The sequence below is a fragment of the Pseudorca crassidens genome, chromosome 8, assembly GCF_039906515.1.
Source record: "Pseudorca crassidens isolate mPseCra1 chromosome 8, mPseCra1.hap1, whole genome shotgun sequence".
Taxonomy (NCBI): domain Eukaryota; kingdom Metazoa; phylum Chordata; class Mammalia; order Artiodactyla; family Delphinidae; genus Pseudorca; species Pseudorca crassidens.
Genome location: NC_090303.1, coordinates 101762459 through 101787869, shown reverse-complemented (window position 1 = coordinate 101787869; position 25411 = coordinate 101762459). Strand labels below are relative to the sequence as shown.

The window sequence follows — 25411 nt, the reverse complement described above, 5'->3', positions numbered from 1 at the left end:
CTATAAAAAAAAGACGATAGAAGGAAATATTTGTGAACTTGAGGTAGGCAAAGATTTCTTAGATAAAACATAAAAAACATAAACCACACAAGAAAATGTGATAAATTGACCACAGAAATTTAAAATCTTGCTTCTTGAATGAAACCACTCGGAGGAGAATGAAGATGCCCGGCATGGTGACTCTAGTCAGCACACTGTTTTATATACTTGCAAGTTGCTAAGAGAGTATACCTTAAGTTACCTCTTGAAGTACTGAGATAACTTTTATCCTTTCCAAAGAAAATGTAATGAATAATAATGGTGAATTATGTGATTATAAATAATCTTGTTTTCAACTGTAGAAATTAGAAAACATTCTCCTCTTGGAATATAAGAATAAATTGTATATTAACAGTAAAAAAAGAAAAACAAGAAAAAAGTTATCATCACAAGAAAAAAAATGGTAACTATGTGTGATAACGTATATTAATTAAATTTATTGTGGTAACCATTTTGCAATATATACATATATAAAAATCATTGTGTTGTACACCTAAAATGAATACAATGATATATATCAATTATATCTCAATTAAAAAAAAGAGAGAATGAAAAGACAAGGCACAGACTTGTGCAAAATATTTGCAACTCACAAATCAAAGGATTTGATACCAGAATATATTTTAAAAGTCTTAGAAATCAGAAGACAGACATCCCAATTTAAAAAGGGACAGAAGACTTGGAGAGACACTTAACAAAAGGAGATGTACGTGGGGCCATTAAGCACATGAAAAGGTGTTCAAAATCCTTAGTTGTGGGGAAATGCACATTAAGGCCACAATGATACCATTACTCACCCATTAGAATGGTTAAAATCTAAAAATCTGACCATGTCAAGTGTTGGCCAAACCTGGAGAAAATGCAATTCTCATCCACTGCTGAAGGAAATATAAAATGGCACCCTTCCTTTGGAAACCGGTTTGTCATTTTCTTTACAGTTAAGCATACAGCTACCATATGACCCATCCATCCCATACCTAGGTATTTACCTGAGAGAAACAAAATATGCTTATACAAAGACTTACATGTTAATACCCATAGTGGCATTGCAATTCATTCCAGAATAGCTACAAATATATTAAAAATACATACTATGGGTCTTCCCTGGTGGCGCAGTGGTGAAGAATCCACCTGCCAATGCAGGGGACACGGGTTCAAGCCCTGGTCCGGGAAGATCCCACATGCCGCGGAGCAACTAAGCCCGTGTGCCACAACTACTGAGCCTGCACTCTAGAGCCTGTGAGCCACAACTACTGCAGCCCACGTGGCACAACTACTGAGCCCACGTGGCACAACTACTGAGCCCACGTGGCACAACTACTGAAGCCCGCGTGCCTAGAGCTCGTGCTCTGCAACAAGAGAAGCCACCGCAATGAGAAGCCTGCGCACCACAATGAAGAGTAGCCCCCACTCGCCACAACTAGAGAAAGCCCGTGCACAGCAACAAGCAACAAAGACCCAACGCAGCCTAAATAAATAAATAAATTTATGTTTAAAAAGACATACTGTATTTTTCTTAAAGAAAATACATAAAAGAAATGAGGAAGATCTCTAAGGAGGAGGAAGAATTGGGGTGAAGTTTTTACTGTACCTATTAAAATTTATTTCTTTGAAACACAGAAAGCTATCTGAAACAGATACAGCAAACTACATAAAAATTGTTAAATTTAGGTGGTAAATATATACAAGCCTGTTTTATTATTTTCTCTGTGTGTATGTGTGTGTGTGTGTGTGTATGAATATATATGAATATATCTGAGAAATATTTCATAATTTAAAATTGAATTGCTCTAAAAAAGGACATTCTCTCACTCTTCCCAGTTATTAAATTTATGGTATATTTTCCCCTTAAAATGGATAACAGAGGAAATCAAAATACTTACCTAATTTTAAAAATGACTTCTGTTCTGTAGTTTCATCTTCATTAGGCCTTTTGACTCTTACATAAGGTCTTGGTATTTGCACTGAGCCATGTGTAGTTTGCAATTTCTTCCCAAGGGACCAAATTAATGGCTTTCCTTTCTCCTGGATCTTCTTCTCCTCATTCTTCACAGGATTACGGTGAAAATAAATACTAAAGATGGCTGTCCAGATCCCAAGTGTCAAGGATCCATAGAGTAAACATTGAATTATAACATTCCTCATTGTAAACCTAGCATTTTTGAAGGTCCATTTTAACATTTCCTAAACCAGAAGGATTTAAGAGAAGCTGTATTAGCTATTTTGATGGTTTAGAGATCATCGACTTGGCTTAAATTCAATTTACAGTGCTTTAAAAACAGGATTATTTTGATATCAGCGCTTATCATATACTTTGATACGAGAAAGTGTATCCTTTAAAAAAACTCTTAAAACTGATATTCATCAGATTTCTTAACATGAAAATGTATAACGTGCTTATAAAACATACACTATCATTTAAAGTCATTGACCCAGACTCCTGAGATCAAACTAAAGCAAACAATGTGAAAGAAGGGTTTCTCATCCCTTCCACCTTCTCGACGCATCTAGGAGTGATGGCACAGGTCTCTGTTTTAAAAAGCTGATTTGACACTAATCAGACTGTTAGAAATGTAAAAACATGCACTATCCCATGGTGGAAAGAAAGTGGGCAGTGAGAAGTGCGGACCCCCCTGATGGGACTGTGAAATGGTACAGCCACTCTGCAATCTCTGCAGGTTGCATCTATACATAGGGAATGTGGAAGTAGTTCCCTCCCTAGAAATACACCCCAAAGAGACTCTCGCCAGGAGACATGTACAAGAACATTTACTGGAGTCATGTTTGTGGTAGAAAGTAGATACAACTCTAGTTTCCCTCAACAGAAGAACTGATAAACTGAGGCTGTTCATTCAGCATTGGAAATGAACCTACTGGAGCGACACGGATTAATATCGTAAAATCTAAAAAACATAATGTTGCACAAAAGACAAGTAGGGTATGATGTTACCTATATAAATTTGGAAAACACGAAAAGCAGTGCAATTGTTTATGCGTACGCTTGAGGGTAGCAAATGTTAGGGGAAAATACCATGCGTGTGCACGGTCTACACAAATATAGGAAAAATACAGGATAGTGATAACCTCTGTGTGGGAGGGCGTCAGGAGGAGGATAAAGAGCTCGGACTGTGTCCTTAATGCTTTTTATTTTGGTCGTGGGTTGTGGGATCTTAGTTCCCCGACCAGGGATTGAACCTGGGCCCTCGGCAGTGAAAGTGAGGAGTAGTAACCACTGGACCGCCAGGGAATTCCCCTTAATGCTTACTTTTTAAAAGTTCTGAAGCAAATATGGCAAAATGAGGAGGTTTGATAAAGCTTGATGACGTGCACACAGAGTGTTCCTGACATTCCTCTCTGTATTTCTCCTATGTTTGAAATATTTCATAATTTATCCAAAAAGAAAGTCTTGAGAGGCTTCCTTTAAAGTTGATAGATTGAATATGTGTGTCTGTGTCCTCTCCCTCCTGACTCAACTGTGAACAAAAATGAAGCTGAAAGCTCTCCTGGGAAAAGAGTGGTAGAGAGAAAAATGCACGGCGATGTCAGTACAGGTTTGGAAGACACACTATTGGCCGTGTGACCATGACTTGGAAGGACAGAGGGAGTCACGGGTGGGCGGAGCGAGGACTCTGAGACAGATACGCGTCTAGCAGATCCCAGGGCAGCTCAGGGTTTGGAGGCCCAGGCTTGTCCGGGGGCATGAGGGGAGGCTTTGGAAAAGGTCACATGCTTCCATGCAGAACAGTCGGCTCTGGACACCCCTCCCTGCACAGAAAAGTCAGACAAGAGTCTGGTAATTTCTTCTCTGGAGAAATGGGACTGCAGAGGCTCAGCCTCCACAGAAGGAAGCTTGAGGCTGAGGTCAGGGGAGTCACCTGGCTCTCTTTCCCGCTTCACGCACAGGATCCCAGCAGCCAGGCTGCTCAACCTGAGGTAGGAGAGGGGAGAATTATTCTGTGATGAGAAGACAGGCCCCAGAGAAAAGCCCCCCTCACAGTGAAGCGTAAGGGGTGCCCAAGAAAGCAGCCGACCCCCCACGTGTCACTGTGAAGACAGGACACCTGTGGGAGGGGGTGAGCCCAACACCCAGAGGTTCCCGACAGCGTGTTACAGTCTCACTTTTCCGCTGGAATGGAATGCTGTTATGGACTGAATTGTGTCTCCCTAAATTCATGTGTTGAAGTCCTAACTCCCAACGTGACGGTATTTGGAGATGGGGTCTTTAGTAATGAAGTTTAAATGAAGTCATTAGGGTGGGCCCTGATCCAACAGGACTGGTGTCCTTATAAGAAGGGGAAGAAACACCAAGGGTGCAGGCACAGAGGAAAGGTCATTTGAGGACACAGTGAGAAGCTGGCCGTCTGCAAGCCAAGGAGAGAGGCTTCAGAAGACACCAACCCTGCTGACACCTTGACCTCGTACTTCTGGGTTCCAGAATTGTGAGAAAATAAACGTCTATCGTTCAAGCCACCCAGTCTAAGGGACTTCGTTGCGGTTGCCCTAGTAAACTAGTACAGACGCCAAGGACTGGCTGAGGTGCTTGAGGGAAGCCTTCAGAAAGAAAGAAAATACAAATTGAACCAGAAAAGGGGAACAGCAAATGAGAGCTTTCGAAACATCAAAACACTGATTTTGATTGTTCAGAGAGAGCTAAGAAGACATTACATTTATGAAACCAGAGAAGCAGGCTTGAAAAAGGAACACTTAGAGAACAAAAAGAGGCTGCTGAAACTTAAGGCATGATCGCTAAAATTAAAAATCATCAGAAGGTTGTTAAATAGCATGAAAGGAATACTCTGGAAGCACAAATAAATGAGAAAGAGGGGAAAAAAATGAGAGATGTGATATTTCATTCTACGAAGTATCGATATAACATCCAACTAGTGCAGAGGGTTCCAAAAGGTGATCAGAGAAAAGAGGAGAAAAGCATCAAATAAATAATACAAACATTTCCCCCAGAACTAAAAGGGCCCATAGGATGGCCAATGCGGTCGATGCAAAAAGATCCTAAAAACTTCCAGAGGCAGGAGAAACAGGTGACATATACGAGAAGGAGAAGCAGAATGAGATCAAATTTCTCAACAGCACTGTTGGGTTCTGAAAAACTGCAGAGAAATGGCTTCAAAATTCTGTTAAATGATATTCCAGCTAGATTTCTATATCTAGTCAAAATTTAATAAAGCTTGAGAGTAGAATAAAGATGTTTTCAAAAACAAATTACACTCCTTGCCTTCCTTTTTGGGAAACTATGTGTGGATTGTAAGTGCCAACAAGACAAAGAATAAACAAAGAGCACAAGGACCCAGGGTAGTGGATTCAACCCAGGAGAGACGCAGAGCAGTCTCGGAGGGCAGGTGTGAAGTGGGCTTAGGGTGCAACCAGCAGAGATTGGAACAGAAGCTGGTGTTGAGCTCCGGGCGCTGCACCCCTACCCCACAAAGGAGATGGGTCCAAAGGATATCAGATTTGATGAATTATTTGGGGGTGGGGAAGTGCAGGTAGATGATCTCTATGATGGTAAAAACTAAGGAACGATATTGATAGAGTGATGAAGATGTAACCACTGATAACTGTATTAACCAAAAAAAAAAAAAAGTCACATAGATTTATTGGAAAATAAGCTAAAAAACATAGAAGCCATGTAAGAAAAATGAAGTCGGTGTATAATATAGATAAACCAAGAAAGAGAAGTCTGAGAATATTATTTAAAATGTGAAGGTAACCGTCATAAGAAACAGATTAAAGAGTCTCTTGTTTTTAGGGAGTTGAACTGGGGTTGGGGTCAGTGTGGGAATTGGGAAGGGCCTGCTGACTTTCTTTTAAGATTTTGTTTTTATTTTATTTTTTATACGTATGTATTACTTTGATAAACGTTTTTGAAGCAAAGATTTTAAAAAAAAGATTGAAAATGAAAACAAAATGTGAAAATAAATCAAACAGCATCAATACTGGCAAACACGTGAACATAGATGCTCCCATCCCTGTCCCTTTAAGTCCCCTGATGTCCTGACTCCTGGGAAAAGTAATCAGTGAAACGAGTCTCATGCTCTCCAGGTCCCTCCTGGGTCCAGGTCCCTCTGGCATGGGTTTTCCTTCTCATGCTCCAATTCTTCCCAAGTGACTTCCTGGCACTGGAACATTTAGCATCATCTCCCACTTTTACCCTTTCTCGGACTCGAGGGAAGAATCTGGCTTCTACAGTTTTGACCTTGGCCCTTCCCTAGGAACAAGCTTGCACATCCACTGTGGTTCTTACTGCTCTTGTTCATGTAGGAAACCCATACTGCTCAACAGAACCCAGTGGCCATAACGGCTCCACGGCCTCAAACCACCAGAAAGAGACCTGAACACACCTGGGCACAATGCCTTAGGCAGTGGTGGGCACCTGTTCCCCCTACTGCCAAAGGCTCACAGCCAAGTCCATGCCCCAGAATGACCTCTGGCTGAGGTAAGCTGCTTTGCCCAAGGTTCCCCCTCCCTGAGGGAACTCACGCTTAAAGACTGGTCGATGGGTGGAAGCCTCTTGTCTCACTTTGGGATGACTCTGAAGGCCCCTCCGGCCCAGAGTTGCCCACGGGACTGGCAGGGGCCCCTCAACCACATCACACTCCAACCTCTTCCTCTGCTTGACCCATTTCCCTCACTTTGGAAAGCCAAACCCACGTCAATAAAGTGCTTCCATGCAAATCTCAGAGTCCGTTTTCTGGGGAACTCGAACTACAAGAGTTGGTAGTAGGAGTGGTCCTGGGAAACGGTCTAAAATGGGGTTTAGGGGCTGGGTCACCCTTAGCTGACTTCCCTGAGGACCCACTGCTGGTGGAAAGGCAGCATTCTGATAGCCCCTTAATGAAGCAGTTTCCTCACTAAAACTTTGCTGTGGTGACCTGGGGTGGAATCCTGGCGGAAAGGAGTGTTCTGGTTGGCACATTTGAGAGATGAGGGCAGGGACTGGTCACCACAAGTACCACGGAATCAGGATGGTTGTAGTTGAGGCTGTGGACGCAACTGAGAAAAGTAATGGAAAGCTGAGGGTTATTCGTCCCCCATTTAAGGCAAAATATCTGAGTCCGAGGGCCTCCTTAGCAGGGTATAAAAAGACTCATCCCTACAACCAAAGGGCAAGAAAGCAGGGCTTGATGAGGGCAGCTGAGCTGCAGGGAAGGGAAGGTTGATTCTCACCTTGGCTAGTGTCAACCCAGGAAAGGAGGGAGACCGAGCCTCGGGATGGGAGTGTATGGGTGGAGACACGCCGGAAACCCCAGACCCACCGGACACTCTGGACCCACAGCAATGGCCCCTCCTCTCCACGAAAGGCTAGCTCTCCTCCTCTCCTTGAAAATAACACAGCGGCCTCCGTTTCAAAAGGCAACACCTGCCCTCCCTCAGGGTCACCTCTCAAGTCCGCTCCTGGCCACCAGGTTAGTAACGAGGACAAAGTCATAACATAGCTTGGCCGGGAATGTGTGAGGCCCCCTCTGTTCTCCCAGAACTGCAGGGCCCAGGCGTCACCACCCACTGGAGTCAGAGGCCTGTGCCTGGGCTGAGTCCTGAGGATGCTCGGTAAAGGGAGGGGACATAAAGCTGGATTCGGGAGAGTTTATCAGTATGGGAGCGTTCCCCTAGGACACAGGATCTAACGTCCTGACAAAGATCCTGGTTGCACAATAAAGGCTCATTGACTGAATGAATAACACTCTAAAAACGAAATATTTAATTATGCAAAGAAAATGTATCGAATGTGTAAGAGAAGAAGATAAGTTCTAACTAGGGGAAATGGATGGAGTAAAAGAACTGAAAAGAGAATGAAGCTGTTTTAACATATTACCACCACATCTTCCTATTAGTGTCTAAATTTTGAGAGACATCTGTTTTGATTTTCTCCAAAACCCAAAAGCAATTAGAAACTAGTGAAAGAAGAAAATAGGTGAGGGGAGGCCACCAAGTTTACTATACAAAACATACACATGAATTCGTATGATAGAATTATTACTGAAAAATAAAATAAATCCATACTCTAGAAAGATTCTACCATACTAAGAAAATTTGGGAAAGAATAGATACATGCATATGTCTAACTGAATCACTTTGCTGCACACCTGAAACTAATACAACACCGTAAATCAACTCTACTCCATTATAAAATAAAAATTTTCTTACAAATTAAAAAAAAAAGAAAATTGGGGGAAAATTTTCTTTAGATATGAACACTTATAAAAATATCCCTCCCCCCCAAATTTCTTATTTTACTAATATCAGTTGTCTTATTTTGCATTTTCTTAAAGCAGAGCTCCTATTAGTTCTCTGGAATATGCACCTCATCTCTCCCCCTCCCGCCCCAACACCCTCCCCACACTCCCACAAAACGCAGAAAACCTCTCCTACCCAGAGATAGATCCCGCAGCTCTGTGATTGGCTCTTCGACTCTGTATTCTCAGAAGGAAACCATGTTCAATTATTTCCTTCACTAAAACTCATATGCTAGAAAAATACAGAATTAAGTTGTTAAAAAATATTTCAGTGATGATTTGTATGTATAGCAAACAAAATTTTAAATGCATTCAAAAAAAAAAAAACCTGAGAGTTAATGAAAAGAATCCAGTAAAGCAAAAAAGAACGCTGCCGGTAGTCACTAACACATGTGCACACGCACACCGAGAAACCAAAGCCCTAAAATAAATCTGGATTTACAGTCACTGAGTTTTAAAGTGTTCGTTTTTAGAGCCAGGAAAACATGACCATGCTTTAGATAATGTCACAACTAATTTTTCTGCAAATAATCAGTATTTGTAATCCCTTGCTTTCCAAGAACAATCTTAATACCGATCTCCATACAAGATCTCTGACTTTCTGATACTACCAAGAGTTTTTTTTTCTATTTCGCTTTTTGAATAAGTAATACGTTCTCTTTGTATAAATCCTAAGAAGTACAAAGGGTGTATGTTTGTGGTATACACTGAGAATTGGCCCTGATTTTCAAGAACTAAAGTTATTACGATGCCCAGTAAGCCTCTAAGGTGGCATAACCCAGCCCGAAAAATCTGATCTTCTTAATCCTAATCCCCAGAGCCAGCATCCCATTCAAGATTCCGTGATTTGATGCACTGCTCCCACTGATTCTAGGTGGAAGGACAGCCCTCCCATCTTTGTTCCCACTTTTCAGCAGACTGAGTCCAGCCACATACCACTGAGAAAACCACTGGCTGCTCTCTAGTTGTATTCTCCAAGCTGAGTCATAGGCGGAATTAGGCAGGAGTCTACACTGAATGATCTGGAAGATGGAATTTTTTCCTGAATGCGCTCTGAGCAAATAACTTGACTGTGCTGGGTACCCTGCCCCGCATGGCAGGGCTCAAAACACAGGCGGCCCCAGGCTAACTCACAAAGCCCTGTGACATCACACAGCTCCTCACCAGCCCCAGAGGCCCCTGCCCGGGAGCTCCAATCAGCGGGCAGGATCCAGGAATTCCAAAGTTCAAAGGGTCTTTCCAGAAAGTCTTAGAATTCTCTCTCCTCAGCTGAGGAAATAGGAAAAACCTAGCATTGGGCAAGTCAAAATCCTAGCCTTCTCTAGGGCAAGCCTTGTTTTTGCCTCTTCTGAAATAAACTTAAGAAAACAAAGAAGTTTTCAGAATACCTCAAGAGACAGAGATAAGCCAAAGAGTTACTGGCTGCCTTTTTATTTCTTACCCTGTATTACTCAACTTTAGATATTAGTACCTGAATTCAGCCAAAGGCTAGCAAAATTTCTTCTTTCTTAACGTGTCTGAGCAGATCCGACCCTCCCCCCATGAAAGGGGCTGACTCAGTGTTTTGCCTGGGACCAGCCATCTGCTGGTATGTGAGAGGAAGGGAGTGGGCTGCGGTTTTGACACCTCTCCTGGGGCAGATACGACAGCCAGTTATAAACCTCCAAGCATGACTTCCAATCTCCTTCAGACAGGCTCTAAGGGAAGGTGCTTTTTTGTACTTTTATAATAATATTAAAAGGTAAGTTTTTATTCATAGTAGCCCCCAACTGGAAACAACCCTAATGCCATCAACAGGAGAATGGATAAATTGTGCTTCTACAGGTAACAGAACGCAAAGCAGCACTGAAATGACTGAGCCACAGAGCCACACAACAGGATGAATGCCCAGACGTGACACTGATAGAAGCCAGACACAGCCTATAACCCTAATTCTATGAGGCTCTAGAAGAGGCAAAACTAATCCAGAGTGATGGTGGTCAGAGTGGTGATTACCTCTGGGAGGGGGCGGGAATGCCTGCTTCTGAGAGAGGCCCAGGGTGAGCCTTTTATAGGGCCGGACACGCCGTATCTTCTTGATCTGAGTGAAAGCCTCACAGAGCCTACATATGCAGTCACTGGGCTGTTCACTGAACATTGTGCCCTCCACTGTGTGCATGTTATAGCCTCACAGCCTGAAGGAAAAAAAAGTGAGTTGGCCCCAGTTTTGGACAAATTTATCACAGGAGTTTTGCAAGCATTGCATGGTTGGTTTGTTGTAATAAAGTCAAATCTTTCCTTCTGAGAAAGGTGCACATACAATAGTTAGAATTTTATTTTATTTTTATTTTTTATTAAGATATAATTCACATAACACAGAATTCACCCTTTTAAAATATAACAGTTCAGAGGTTTTTTAGTATGTTCACAAAGGTGTGGGACCATCACCACTATTTAATTTCAGAACATTTTCCTCAGCTCAAAGAAACCCCATAACACCTGGCAGTCACACCCATTTCCCCTTCTCTCCATCCTCCATCAACCACCTATCTACTTTCTGTCTCTGAGAATTTACTTATCCTGGACCTTTCATATAAACAGAATCACACAGCACGTGGTTCTCGCATCTGGCTTCTTTCACTGAGCATCGTATTTTCAAGGTTCGCCCACACTGCAGCACATGTCAGTACTCCATTCCTTTTTATGCTCAAATAATAATCCATTGTATGAAAATACCACATTTTGTTTATCCAGTCATCAGTTGATAAACATCTGGGTTGTTTCCACTCAGAATGGATCAAAGACCTAAGTGTTAAGAGATAAAACTATAGGACTTCCCTGGCGGTCCAGTGGTCAAGATGTTGCGCTTCCACTGCAGGGGGCCATGGGTTCGATCCCTGTCGGGGAACTAAGATCCCACATGGCACACGGTATGGCCAAAAAAAAAAAAAAAAAGAGAGAGAGAGATAAAACTATAGAAACTCTTAGAACAGGGTAAAAGCTTCATGACATTGGATTTGGTGATAATTTCTTGGATATGACACCAAAGTACAGGCAATGAAAGAAAGATAAATCGAACTACCTCAAAATTAAAAACTTATGTACCAAAGGACACAATTAAGAGTGAAAATGCAACCCACAGAATGAGAGAAAATATTAAATAAACACCTATAAACCATACATCAGGATTGTCCATAGGAGTAGAAAAAGGGGACGTATTTCTCCACCACCTCCTGTTTCTAGTGGGTGAAGGTTTGTTCGCTCCGCCATGATTCTGAGTTGGGTATTCACAGCACTAAGGGGACAAGGGGGACAAAAGGGACCAAAGATGAGCTCTTCCGCGTGCACCAGCATGAATCAGTCGGGCATCATCACAGAACCAGTCACCTCCACAGTGGTGAGGGCAAGAGTATAAGGAATGAGGCAGAAGAGGCGCCCCATACAGGAGGCTGTTAGGAATTGTGTCACATAAACCGGGAGTAGGCAGAAATGAGCAAGCCAACCTTCACTTTTCTTCTCAAATCTCCAGCCTCCCCTCCCTCCTACCCTCATTCTCAGCTGGTGATGGCAGAGAACAGAGAAGCACTCAGATGAGAACTATTGGGTTGGCCAAAAAGTTCATGGTTTTTCCGTAAGATGTTACAGAAAAACCAAAAGAATTTTTTGGCTAACTCAACACCTCATTTTCTTTCCCTACCACCTATTCCGCCAACCACCAATATTTGTATATATACTCTCTGCCTTTTCTCTGTTAGAAAAGGAAAAATGTCCCTGCTCTCCCTGGAGGCAAACCCACTGTTATACTCAGAATCCCATCCTCTTGCCTTCTCAAGGGCTGACCTCAGACTTACGTTTGTCTCATCTTCCTGCATCACCAGTTTCTCCCTCTCCAATGAATCTTTTAGACTGTCACCAAAAAGAACACAAATAACAAATGTTGGTGAGGATGTGGAGAAAAGGGGACCTTTATGAGCTGTTGGTGGGAAATGCAAAAAGACACATGCACCCCAATGTTCACGGCAGCATCATTTACAACTGCCAAGACTTGGAAGCAACCTAAGTGTCCATTGACAGATGAACGGATAAAGAAGATGTGGTATATGGGTGTGTACACACACACACACACACACACACACACACACACACAATGGAATACTACTCAGCCATAAAAAAGAATGCAATATTGCCATTTGTAGCAACATGGATGGACTTGGAGGGCATTACGCTAAGTGAAACAAGTCATACGGGGAAAGACAAATACTATATGAAATCACTTATATGTGGAATCTAAAAAATACAGCAAACTAGTGAATATAACCAAAAAGAAGCAGACTCACGGATATAGAGAACAAACTAGTGGTAACCAGTGGGGGGTGGGAGGGGCAATATAGGGGTGGGGGAGTGGGAGGTACAAACTACTGGGTGTAATAAGATAGGTTCAAGGATGTATTGTACAACATGGGTATTAGAGCCAATATTTTGTAATAACTGTAAATGAAGAATAACCTTTAAAAGTGTATAAATTTTATTTTTTTAACTTACAAATACCCTTCCTTGACCCTTTGTCCCCTTCCAGCCACTGTTCTCTTGGAAAATCTTGGAAGAGGTCTCCATGGGCACTCTCTCCATCCCTCACATCCATTACTCCCTGCAGTAAAAGTTACATGAGGTCTCCAGGCTGGCTCTCCTCTCATTCCTGGGCAAGCAGGAAGACTTATAGCCCTTAGCAGTTTAGAGGGGCCATGCTCCTTGTTCTGGCCAGACGGCTGTGGTCCAGGGGATTTAAGAGTGAGTAAGAGGTCCCCCCCCACCAGCTCTTTTCCTGAAGAGCGACCTTTGAAGTCTGCTAGATGGCATAGCTACAAGATGGAGGGTGTAGATACCACAAGGTATAGTTACAAGATACCGGATGCACAGGAGGCCTAATTTAAGCAACATATGAACATTTGGGTTAAGCCCCTCAGACTTCAAGGGTGCTCTGTTATCCCTGCCTAATCTAATAATACTCTTAACTATACACTCTCCAAATCGACCTGCTCAGTCTCCTATCCCTACCACTTCGTTAGAACACTCTCATCCAAGTCACCAACGAACACCGGCCAAATCCAGTAGTCACTGTTATGTCCTCATCTACTGGCCTCTCAGCAGATACCGCAGGGTTGGTCACTTCCTCCTTTTTGAAACAGTCTCTAAACTTGGCTTGCCTGAGCATACTCTCCTTTGGTTCTTCTTCGCTGGAGTTTCTTCTTTTTCTCAGCCTCTAAAATCGGAGCGCTGTGGGGTTCAGTCCTGGATCCTCTATTACCATTTATTTGCACTTTGTCCCAGATGACCTCAGTGATCCTTAGAGAGGAAATACCATTTGTGTGCACTGACACCCCAATTCATACCCCCATGTCCTACCTCTCCACCGAGTCCTAATATTTATCCAACTGTCTAAGCATCTCAAACTTAACAAATCCAATTAAAATGAAACTTCTAAGCTATAATAGTCTTTGCTTAGCCCATGGCCACCCAGCTAGCGGTTACATTCTGACCTCCTCTAGGTCCCTCGGGGCTTCTCCTGGGTGCTTCTGGATCCTCGGAGTGGGTGTGAGTCATAGGCTGGAAAGTATTCCTCCTTCAACCAGAACATCTCTGCCTTTATCTGATTAGCTTCCACTTAAGGCTTCATTTGAGGGAAAAAAAAATTCCTCATCTAAGAAGCCATCTGCAGAGCCAGTGAACAATTACATGATTCCGGGGCTTCCCTGGTGGCGCAGTGGTTGAGAGTCCGCCTGCCGATGCAGGGGACACGGGTTCATGCCCCGGTCCGGGAGGATCCCACATGCTGCGGAGTGGCTGGGCCCGTGAGCCATGGCCGCTGAGCCTGCGCGTCCGGAGCCTGTTGCTCTGCAACGGGAGATTCCGTTCAGTTTGAAAAATGCCAATATAAGCTCTCTGAGCCTCAGCTGTCTGATCTCTAAGCGGGGAGAGTAGTGTTGACCGCCTAGGGTGGCTGGGTAGGTGAAGTATCTAGAGGAGTTTTTAGGCACATTGTAATTAGAAGAAAATCCACAAGAGGGGAACCGGCGAACAATCAGGGAAGGGCCGTGTAATAACACTGAAGGACGGTCTTTCCAGGGAAACTGGGTAAAGGTCTGACATAAAGTTTGGTTGAGCTATTATCACGGGGATGCTTGCTGTCCATTTATTGCAAAACCAGTAGTAGCTGCCGATGGTGCTTTCCTACCAGCCTGTGAGCTCCAGGAGTGGAGAGGTTATTTCTTATTAATCTTGGACTCCAGCACACAGCTGGGAATCCTGCCCTGAATCTGGGAAACAGCAGTGTGATGTGAAGTGGAGGGCGCCCACTTCTACACCTGCAGGGAAAGGATGCTAAAGAAGCCAAGGTGCAGGACTTCCCTGGTGGTGTGGTGGTTAAGAATCCACCTGCCGATGCAGGGGACATGGGTTTGAGCCCTGGTCCAGGAAGATCCCGCATGTCACGGAGCAACTAAGCCTGTGCGCCACAACTACTGAGCCTGCGCTCTAGAGTTCGTGAGCCACAACTACTGAGCCCAAGTGCCACAAATACTGAAGGCCGTGTGCCTAGAGCCCGTGCTCTGCAAGAAGAGAAGCGACCACAATGAGCAGCCCGTGCACCGCAACGAAGAGTAGCCCCCGCTCGCCACAACTAGAGAAAGCCTGCGTGCGGCAACAAAGACCCGACGTGGCCAAAAATAAATATAAATAAATTTATAAAAATAAAAAAGAATCCAGGGTGTAAAACACTGTGAATCAACTCCACTTCAATAGAAAAAATAAATTAAAAAACCGCTGTAGAGCAGAAATTAACACAACCCTGTAAATCAACCCTACTTCAATGGAAAAAATAAATTTAAAAATTGCTGTACACCAGGAATTAACATAACCCTGTAAATCAACTCTACTTCAATAGAAAAAATAAATTTAAAACACTGCTGTACAGCAGAAATGAACATAACCCTGTAAATCAACTCTAGCCAAATGAAGCTAGTTCCCCTGGATAAGTAATACCAAAATTGCTTTTGGTAGACGTTAATCATTGGCCTCTTGGTGAAATGATCAGTTTTGTCTTCAATTACTCAAAAAACATAAAACTTTGGTTCTGGGATGCCCAAAACATCTGCCTGACAAAGATGCTCTAAAAATGAGAATTACATAAACTCTAGGGCCTTAGGTCAATTATTCAAAATATTGATTATTTAATAGAAACAGTCTATTTGAAGCCTTTTGATGTTGGTAGCTTGGTTCACGTGCCAAATAATAAACTTTTAAACAGCATTATTCACAATAGCTAAAACATGGAAGTAACCCAAGTGCCCATCGATGGATAAGGGGATAAGCAAAATGTGACATGTCCATCCAATGGAATATTATTCAGCCTTGAAAAGGAAGGACATTCTGTCAATATCATAGAGAGAGTCAAAATCATAGAGAGAGTCAAAATCATAGTCAAAATCAATATCATAGAGAGAGTCAAAATCATAGTCAAAATCATAGAGAGAGAAAGCAGAATGCTTGCCAGGGGCTGGGGAAGGAGGAGGGGAGTGGGAAATGAATTGTTGAGTTTTACAAGATGACAAGAGTTATAGAGATGGACGTGCTGATGGTGGTACCACACGATAATAGTATTTTATACCCCTGAACTGTATACTTAAAAGCGGCTAAGAGGAAAATTTTTATGCGCATTTTACCACAAATAAAATTGAGGAGAAAAAGTACCTTAAGGTGATTGATATCCTTTGACTCCTGCTAAGAAAACATCACCCTCACCCACTGTGCTCCTCGTGTGCTTTTTAAAAAGTGGTTTCATTTCCACACCGCACTTTCTGCTTCCTGTCGACGTCCTGTAACACTTGTTAACTTTCACTTCGGGTTTGCTTTGACTGCTCTATTTTGGATGTCATTTTCTTTTTAAGTAAACATTAACCACTCTAATCCATATTTTTGACTTAGTAAAAACAAAAGCAAGAAAACACCATAGCACTTGTTTCCCTTTAATTCAAGTAGATGTCCAGTATGAGATATGTCAGGCTCTGGTGATTTTTGGATTACTTTACTCCCTCTCTCACTTAAGAATAAAAGGGGGAAGTTTTATTAGAAAATACACAGAGCCATGTGCCCCAAAGGACTAGGTCAAACCTACAGGGTGCACACAGCTCCACAGGAGCACAGAAGCAATTCATCGCTCCTTTGGGGGCTGAACAGAGAAGAGCTGTAGAATACGTTTCCTCCTTCCTCTTTTCTTCCACCCGACTCTTATATTCTCTTGGTTCCAGTCAGATACAGGCACCACCTTCTCGCACTGACATGCAGGTCAGCTGCTCCAGGAGGAGGGTGAGACAGAGATGGCTTTCTGCAATGACCTAAAATGATCACTGGTTCCTAGTAATTGAAAGGAAAACTAATACGTGATTTTAAAAATAAAGTTTTCCAATACCATCTTCTAACAGTGAAGTCTTAGGGATCTAGATGCCTTTCATTTTTGTTTTTCTCACTCCCTTCTTACTACCTGTTCATTTTATTGTTTTTCCCTATTTATCCCTTAATGTAAATAGACTCTTTTGTATGTATGATGACTTTCACATACATATATGTGTGTATGTATATATATATATAACTGAATATATATAATATATATTATATATATAACTGAATATATATATATAACAGAATATATATATTCAGTATATATATATAACTGAATCACTTTGCTGTACACCTGAAACATTATGAATCAACCATACTTCAATTTAAAAAAAAAATCCCAGTTGGGAATCAAAACGCGGAAGAGGGCTACCTGGCATCTTGAACATCATTATTGAAATCTATAGCACGGGAAAAACGAACCCTCCTACGTTGTTGGTGGGAATGTAAACTGGTACAACCATTATGGAGAATAGTATAGAGGTTCCTTAAAAAACTAAAAACAGAGCTACCATATGATCCAGCAGTCCCATTCCTGGGCATATATCCAGAAAACACAAAAACTCTAATTCGAAAAGATACATGCACCCCAATGTTCACTGCAGCACTATTTACAATAGCTAAGACATGGAAGCAACCTAAATGTGTCCATCGACAGATGAGTGGATAAAGAAGAAAGAATGAAAAAATGCCATTTGCAGTAACATGGTTGGACCTACAGATCATCATACTAAGTGAAGTAAGTCAGACAGAGAAAGACAAACATACGATATCGCTTACAGGTGGAATCTAAAAAAATGATACAAATGAACTTATTTACAAAACAGAAACAGACTCATAGACATAGAAAACCAGCTTAACGGTTACCAAAGGGGAAGAGGAGGGGGAGGCATAAATTAGAAGTTTGGGATTAAAATACACACATTGCTATATATAGAATAGATAACCAACAAGGACCTACTGTATAGCACAGGGAACTATATTCAATATCTTGTAATAGCCTATAATGGAAAAGAATCTGAAAGGAATATATATATATATTTATATTTCAATAAAAAATTTTTTTAAAGGTAAAAAGAAAAAGTAGTACAATCCTTTTGTGAACGATTTGGCAACATGCAGAGAAGCTGAAGTAAACCAAACACAACGAGCCAGCAGTGCGCCCAAGAGAGGTTCACACGTATGCAGGAGGCAAGCAGAAGACTCTCTGGTACAGTACTGTTTGCTGTGAGGAAAGCGCCAAACAATCTGAATACTTCAGAATAAGAGAATTGGTAAACATATGGTGGTATTCATACAAGCGACAGAATACAGAAGAGAATGACTGACTTGGAGCCACAAAGATAAACTTCAACAGCGTAATAGGAGAAAAGCAGATTGCAAAAGAAAACCACCAGCATCATAACGTCCTCATAAAGCTAAAAAAAAGTAAAATAATAATTTGTATTGTATTTTTTTAAGTTAATTTCATTTTTTTATGGAGGTAATTGTGGATTTACAATGTTGTGTTAGTTTCAGGTATACGGCAAAGTGATTCAGTTATACATACATATATATCTATTCTTTTTCAGACTCTTTTCCCCTGTAGGTTATTACAAAATATTGAGTATAGTCCCCTGTGCTATACAGTAGGTCCTTGTTGGTTGTTTGTATTGTATTGATACACATATAATGCAGAGAAGTATAAAAGTATGTACAGGAGTAATAAATACAAATTCAGAATAATGGTTACCTTATTCTGTGTGTATGTAGAGAGGGATGTACAGAGGGGTCCTCAACTGTATCTACCTTATTTCTTAAAAGATCTAAAGTAAATATGGGGCAAAATGGTAAGATTTGATAAAGCTAGTGTGTGGGTGCATGGGTATTTTTATATTATTCTCTATACACTTTTTATAAGTTTGTAATATTTTGTAATAAAACCAGTGAAAGGTCCTATTCAACTCATAGGATTCACAGAAATCGATTCCTTATAATCCGTAAGATTCTTCGTCATATCTATTAAAAACAATTGCTGTTTTATTTCATTGATGGCCCACAAGAGGGAGACCTAGAACGATTCAGGGACCAGATGAGAAATGTATATAAAGACAACTGGCATCTTGGGGAGCGTGGCCGGAACCCCGCGGAAACCAGGGTCTGTCGAGGCTCTGTCTGGCCTCTGTCTAAGGCAGGACAGACACATTCAGAAACCTGCAGAGGGCTTCCCTGGTGGCGCAGTGGTTGAGAGTCCGCCTGCCGATGCAGGGGGCGCAGGTTCGTGCCCCGGTCCGGGAAGATCCCACGTGCCGCGGAGCGGCTGGGGCCGAGAGCCATGGCCGCTGAGCCTGCGCGTCCGGAGCCTGTGCTCCGCAACGGGAGAGGCCGCAACAGTGAGAGGCCCGCGTACCGCAAAAAAAAAAAAAAAAGAAAAATCTGCAGAGCAACCACTCATGGTAAAGAAGACACATTGCAGGATGCGGTCCTAAAGCGAACGGCGTTTTTAAAAAACACAATTTAACGAGATGTTTGCAGAGCGAAGAGCACGCGACAGCAAGAGGAAACTGGAATAACAGTGCAGGCAAACGTGGGGGCCCACAGTGTCCTCTGGAGCCTGTGGCCAGGTGCTCGGGGTCTGCTCCCCTGGAACAGCACAGAAAACCAGAAACTCCTGCCGCTTACCCAGGGAACACAGGAGAACTGCTCATCTACCTGTTTCTACCACAGCAGCTAGAAACAATACAGCTAGTGATAAGCATGGCTGTCCTATAGCTGTAATTTAAATTTACCATTATGAAGACCCCCTTTAAGATTTAAACTATGTATGATGACTTGCAGTTTTTTCCATTCATATTTCTGCTACTTACTTTATTCATTTGCAATTAGGTGCCCAAGGGTTTTAGTAAACATTGTGGAGGATACATACATTGATAGTCTCTTCACTGGGATCTTGGTAAACCATTACTTCTAGCCGTTACTAGTTAGTGCCTCTTCACCTGTGGGAGGGCAGGGACTCCCTAGTTACCCCAATAGCAATCTTATCTCCAGCAGCAAACGGTCTGCCTGCTACATCATTGGCACTCAAAACATGTTTGTTAAATTAATCTATAGCCAAGTGTCCGTCGATAGATGATGGATAAGCAAAATGCGGTCTATGCATAAATGGAATATTTTTCAGCTTCCGAAAGGAGGGTATTCCTGGTACCTGCTACAACATGGATGAAACTGAGGGCATGAAATAAGCAAGGCACAAAAAGACAAATACTGTGTCATTCCACTTCTATGAGATACTAGAGTCATCAAATTCATAGAGACAGGAAGTAGAATGGAGGGTGTCAAGGCCTGGGTGGGAAGTGGAGGAGGAATGGGGAGTCAGTGTTTAATGGGGACAGAATTTCAGTTTAGGGAGATGAAAACGTTCTGCAGATGATGATGGTGATGGTTGTACAACCTTGTGAATATACCGAAAGCTACTGAACTGCACACTTAAATATGGTTAAAATGGTCAATTTCATGTTATGTATATTTTACCACAACTTAAAAAATATAAGGAAAGAAAATTAATGCAATAGAAGGGACATTGGAGAGGGTGAAATTCCCTCTGTTTAGGGTGGAAAGGCTCTGGGTGGTTCTAAACTAGATCAGTGGGTCATCGTGGCCCCATGGTGGGATCCGCAAAGCAGTGTGATTTGGGGTGTATCGCCTCCTCAGGGGGTCCTTCCGGAGGGAGGAGGGGACGGTCTGGAGCTCTCACCCCACCCCTCCCCCCAAACTCAGGAACCTGAGTCTGGCTCAGGGTGAAGCACACGGGTCCTGCTTCCCCCAAACACAGCCCCCAGGGGTCATCGTTCAGCTGAACACCAAGAGGAGAGGAGACCAGCAGAAACCAAGGGAGAGATGCAAGAAACCACCTCGCGAGTTGAAGTGTCACAAGTGAGCGGGGTCACAGAAACCGCCAAGCAGCCCGAAGGGTAGAGAGGGAAGGACAGAAAGGCCTTTGTGCCGAAGCGCGTATTGTAACTTTCTTCCCGCCGCCCAAACCTTCCCCGGCAAGGTTCCCAGCGGCACAGAATCACTGGTCACACCTGAGGAAGAATGGGTAACAGGGAGGAGACAAGAAAAAGAAACAAAGAACATCTGCAGGAAGAGTGAAAACCTAGCACATCTTCATCTTAAGAGACAGAAGCTGGCTTCTGCAACCCATGCTTCCGTGACTTGGATGTCGCCCCTGAGCCAGGTCCTAGCTTCTAGGACGCAGAACAAAGCGTCCTCAAAGGGAAGTTTATCACAGGGAGAAATCACAGTCCTCCAGAATTCTCAGAAAAAGGCGGCCACCTGCCCAATCCACTGGGAAAGGGTTTTTATTACACAATCATGGAATAACTATGACCCGAGAGCTGGCTTTTATCCCACGCGTCAGGCTGTTGCCCTATGAGGTAAGAGAAAATATGCGTATATATTGGTCTCTGCCCTGGGTTCCCGACACAAAGCTCCTAAAACCCTTGGAATTCCCTGGGTGATAGCAGTGATTAGAAGTTGGGAATATTCAGCCCCAGCTCCCCTGAGAGCACCCTCCTGAGAGGGCAGACAGGCTGGAAATGCAGTTAATGATCCATCATGCCTCTGGGATGAAGCCTCCATAAAAATCTCCAAAGTGTGGCATCTGAAGAGCCTCCAGGTTGGTGAACACGTGGCGGAGGGCTCAGCAGCCCTGCATCCCTTCCCATAAACCTTGCCCTTTGCGTCTCTTCCATATGGCTGTTCCCGAGCTGTGTCCTTTCACCATAAATCGGTAACCTGGTAAGCAGAATGTTTCTCTTGAGTTCTGTGAGCTGCTCTAGCAAGTTAATTGCACCCAAAGTGGAGGGGTCATAGGAATCACTGATGGGCCAGAAACACAGGTGAGAACCTAGACTGTTGTCTGAGGCAGGGACGATCCTGTGGGACCAGGCCCTGAAGCTGTGGGATCTGACGCTATCTCCGGGTGGCTAGTATCAGAACTGAGCTAAACTGTAGGACACCCAGCTGGTGTGGCAGAGAATTGCTCGGCGGAAAAACCCCTACGTGTCTGGGGTCGGAAGCACTGTGAGTGTGGTGGGACAGAGGAGACAGACTGAGGTTTTCTAAAACATGCCCAGAAAGAGAGGGGGACCTGTCTGGCTGCCTTTGGAAGTATGGGCTTCATACTGGGGGGGTCCAGGGTCTCCACCCGAGACATAAGCAACCAGAAACCAGGAACAGCCACTGCCGTGACCGGCCCCCAGTCTTGACGCCTCCTTGGAGATTTAGGTCAAATGATACTTCTTGGTAATGCCTCCCCAACTTCCAGAGTTTGCTTTCTGGCCTCTGTTGCTGCTGGCGTGTTTTTTGTAGTTGCTGCACCAGCAGCTACCTTCCCGGGCTTCTGTTTGCCTTTTCCTGTCAGTCCCCCCCGCCCCCCCCACCCCCACCCCACGATGGACCACGGCTTCCCGGGAAAGCTCTGGTGTTCCTTCACCTCAGGGACCATGGAGCTGAGAGCCTGGCGGCTCAGTGAATCTTGCCGAATGAACCAATGAATGAATGAGAACCGAAGGAGTTAGATTCTTCGATCAGGAACCCGAGAAAAGATCATTGTGTTATGAGCATCACGTTTGCATGATACACCTGGTAGCCAGGAGAACTGGAAATAGGAGAGGTGGTCCAGTTCTTCCTGTCTATCCCCGTATTTGTTCTTTAGGCAAAAGCAGTGCTTTGTGCCTTGAATTTCAGCGGGATTTGCTCCTTTGAGTCCTCTCGTGTGACACACGCTTCCCCAGCTCCCAGGCCAGTCTGAGGAAGGACGCTGCAGGATGTGAGGGTGATTACAACAAGCCCAGCAACCAGACCTTTGGATCCAAGCCTCGTCCAGAAGAATCCCAGGCATCTCGGTGTCCAAACGGCTCCCTGCATCTGATGGGCCCGGGTGGCACAAACATTCTCCCTTCAGCCCTTGAAGAGAGAGCTGTTCAGAGGTGCAGGCTCATGCGGCTGGGGCACCACCGTCTGCATTTCCCTACACCGACCCCCTCGTGGTGCTGTAGCTCAGAGGTGCACAGCCTCCATTCAAGGGGCAAAGGCACCCAAGAACCTCTAGCACAGAATCAAATGATCTTCATTATAACAGCACTTTGAATACACAGACATAAAGGGCTCTAAGTTTACAGAAGTTTGAACTCCTGTACTTTCTCCATTAGAGAAACAACTTTACAAACTAAAGCTCAAAACAATATAAAGCCACGTTAATTTGATGTGAGGGACGATGCTCTTTGGCTAAACCAGACCTCTAATGTTTAATAGCAAAAAAAAAAAAAAAAAAAAAGCAGCTTTAGGTATGGTTTAATGTTTAACCTGCTTTAGTATTTCTGGCTCTAATACTAATGTGGAGGATGCTTTTCTTGTATCAGTATATTGCACAAAATGTCACTATTAACTGAAAGCCTTTGAGAGCTGGTTCAGGATTGTCAGACCTCGTATTTAACCAAATTCTGCCAGGCAGAATTTAAATGGGATGTTATTACAAACCGTAAAACTGTTGCTCATATAACAATAGAGTTAGCACGAGGCTATATTGAATTGTACCTTCAAGAGGTATCTCATTTAATATTGTAGGAATCAGGAACAGGAACTAATCACTAAAACTGGTTATTAATGCCCACAGAAAGAAAAAGACAGTTGTATTGTGGGCACAGGTTGTTGAAGGAAAGCGGCGAAGGCTGGAAGTGAAGTATTCGTGTAAGTTCAAGAACGGTCTGGCCATAACTCGAAGTTTCTTGCTGTTGCGTTCGCTTTGTCTTCAGGTCAAAGTATCCAAACTGAGAGGAAACCTCGTTTTGCTCAGAGACGCAGCTCCTCACTGGGCTTCACTTGCTGCAAAGCTTTATCAACCCGTTAAGACTCCTGCGGCCCTTTTCTCAGGAGCCCTTCCCTCCACCATGGGCATCAAAGTTTCAGTGGATTCATCAGTCAAGAAAGTGACCCTTTTCGTATGAAAACGGCTTTCGACTGCAAAGTATCACGGCAAGAGTTTTAGCATACCAATTCTAAAATAATTTAAGATGCCGACAATATGATTTACCCCAAGTCCTGTGTGTTGGGGGACAATTTCAGGGGCAGGACACAGGCTTCTAATCAAATCTTATCCAATGTCCCCCCGTGGAGAACAGCACCCCAATGCCCTCCTTGGGGTGTGCCGTAGACTGTGTTACCGACAGTGGGGTCCGGCCGCTCGCCGCTCAAAAGCCAATGAAGAGACAAGGTTGGTGGTAAGGGAAGTGAATTTTGGATACTGGCACCCAGGGACAGGGAGGACAGACGCCTGTCAAAAGGCCGACGCGCCCCCACTGACAACCAGGGGGCAAGAGCCTTTATAGGCAGAAGGAGGGGGCTGCGTGCAGAAATAGCGCAGGCGGCTCTGACAGGCATCTTGCAATTGGCCCTGCGGTGGTCTGATCAGCGTCATCTTGGTTGTTTTAAGTACAGTTAATCTTCAGTTCCAGGGTCGGTTTGTTCCCATTTCCTTGAGGCCAGTTTTCTCGGAACTGTGGCAGCTTATGTCATGGCTACAGGCTGGTCATCACGTTAATTTCTTCCACCTGGTGGGGGTTTCCGTATCTACAAGACAGCTCACAGGACAGGGCTCAGAATATTATCTGTAGCCCTTGAGGAGGAACTGAAGGTCCTTGACTTTGCTTACTGACTAAACTATTATTGTTTTGTCCTATTTGTTTTCCTTTGCTTCTGTATCTTCTCACTTCTCTGATTAAACCTGTTCCTCGGCTAAAGTTTTTCCACAGACAAAAAGCAGGTGGACAGCATGAGCAGGGGAGGACCCTAGGGTCCTGCTCTGCTTCATTTGTGTCCCCCCCAAATTCATAAGCGGAAACCGAGTCTTGCAGTAGTAAATTAGACACTTTTTGGACGGAGATTCCAACACTGCCTGGTACTAACTTTATCCCCACTGTGATGATATTGCGGGGTGGGGGGGGCTTTGGGAGGTGACTAGGTCATGAGGGTGGAGCCTCAGGCATGGGATCGGTGCCCTTGTAAAGAGACCCCAGAGAGCTCCCCCTCCCTCTCTGCCACGTGAGGACAACGAGAGAAGACAGCGGTCTGTGAGCCAGGAAGTGGGCTCTCACCAGACACCAAATCTGCCGGCACCTCGATCTGGGGCACCACAGCCTCCAGAGCTGCAAGAAGTAGACATCTGGCGTTTACAAGCCCCCCAGAGTGGATCTGCCCAGAGCAGCCGAGGGCAGTCTTCTCCTGTCCCTGCTCCTCGAGTGGCCCCGGCTGAGCCGGATCAGGCGTCCCCGTCACCACCTCCCTTGCCCAGATCTGCAAGACGTGGGAGAATTAACGTCCCGATGCAGGGAGACATGTCTGTGAGGCACAGGGACAGGCCGAACAGTGCAGAGCCTCCTCCGCAGCCCCCCAGCACAGGTAAGGCCATGTGTGCCTTCCCAGGGTCCCGTGCAGAAGGACTGCCCGTCCAACAAGAGAGGGTCGCCTTCCCGGCGGCTCAGAGCCAGCAAGAAGCTCCCGGAACACTAGACTTATGTAAGTCCCCTCCCACTGCCCCAGTTAACAGTAGTTCAAGGATCTTTGCTGTGTACAAACCATCCAACTCTCAGAGGCTTGAAACAACAGCCGTTCAATTAGCTGGTGTGATCCTGCAGGTTGACTAGACTCGGCCGGGC

The 25411-nt window shown here is 44.0% G+C and overlaps 1 protein-coding gene across 2 annotated transcripts in view; it reads right to left on the bottom strand.

Annotated features, from left to right (window-relative positions):
* Positions 1-25411, bottom strand: part of GALNTL5 (polypeptide N-acetylgalactosaminyltransferase like 5) — a 125655-nt gene that overhangs the window by 65554 nt on the left and 34690 nt on the right. The window contains exons 3-4 of one of the 2 annotated variants that reach the window (XM_067747504.1): positions 8422-8517; positions 1923-2223 (exon numbers count right to left, since the gene is read on the bottom strand). The exons of the other annotated variant lie outside the window; for it this stretch is intronic. Coding sequence (XP_067603605.1) covers positions 1923-2220 — 298 coding nt within the window. The 5' untranslated portion in view covers positions 2221-2223; positions 8422-8517. The remainder of the gene's footprint in view (positions 1-1922; positions 2224-8421; positions 8518-25411) is intronic. 2 annotated transcript variants of the gene reach the window in all.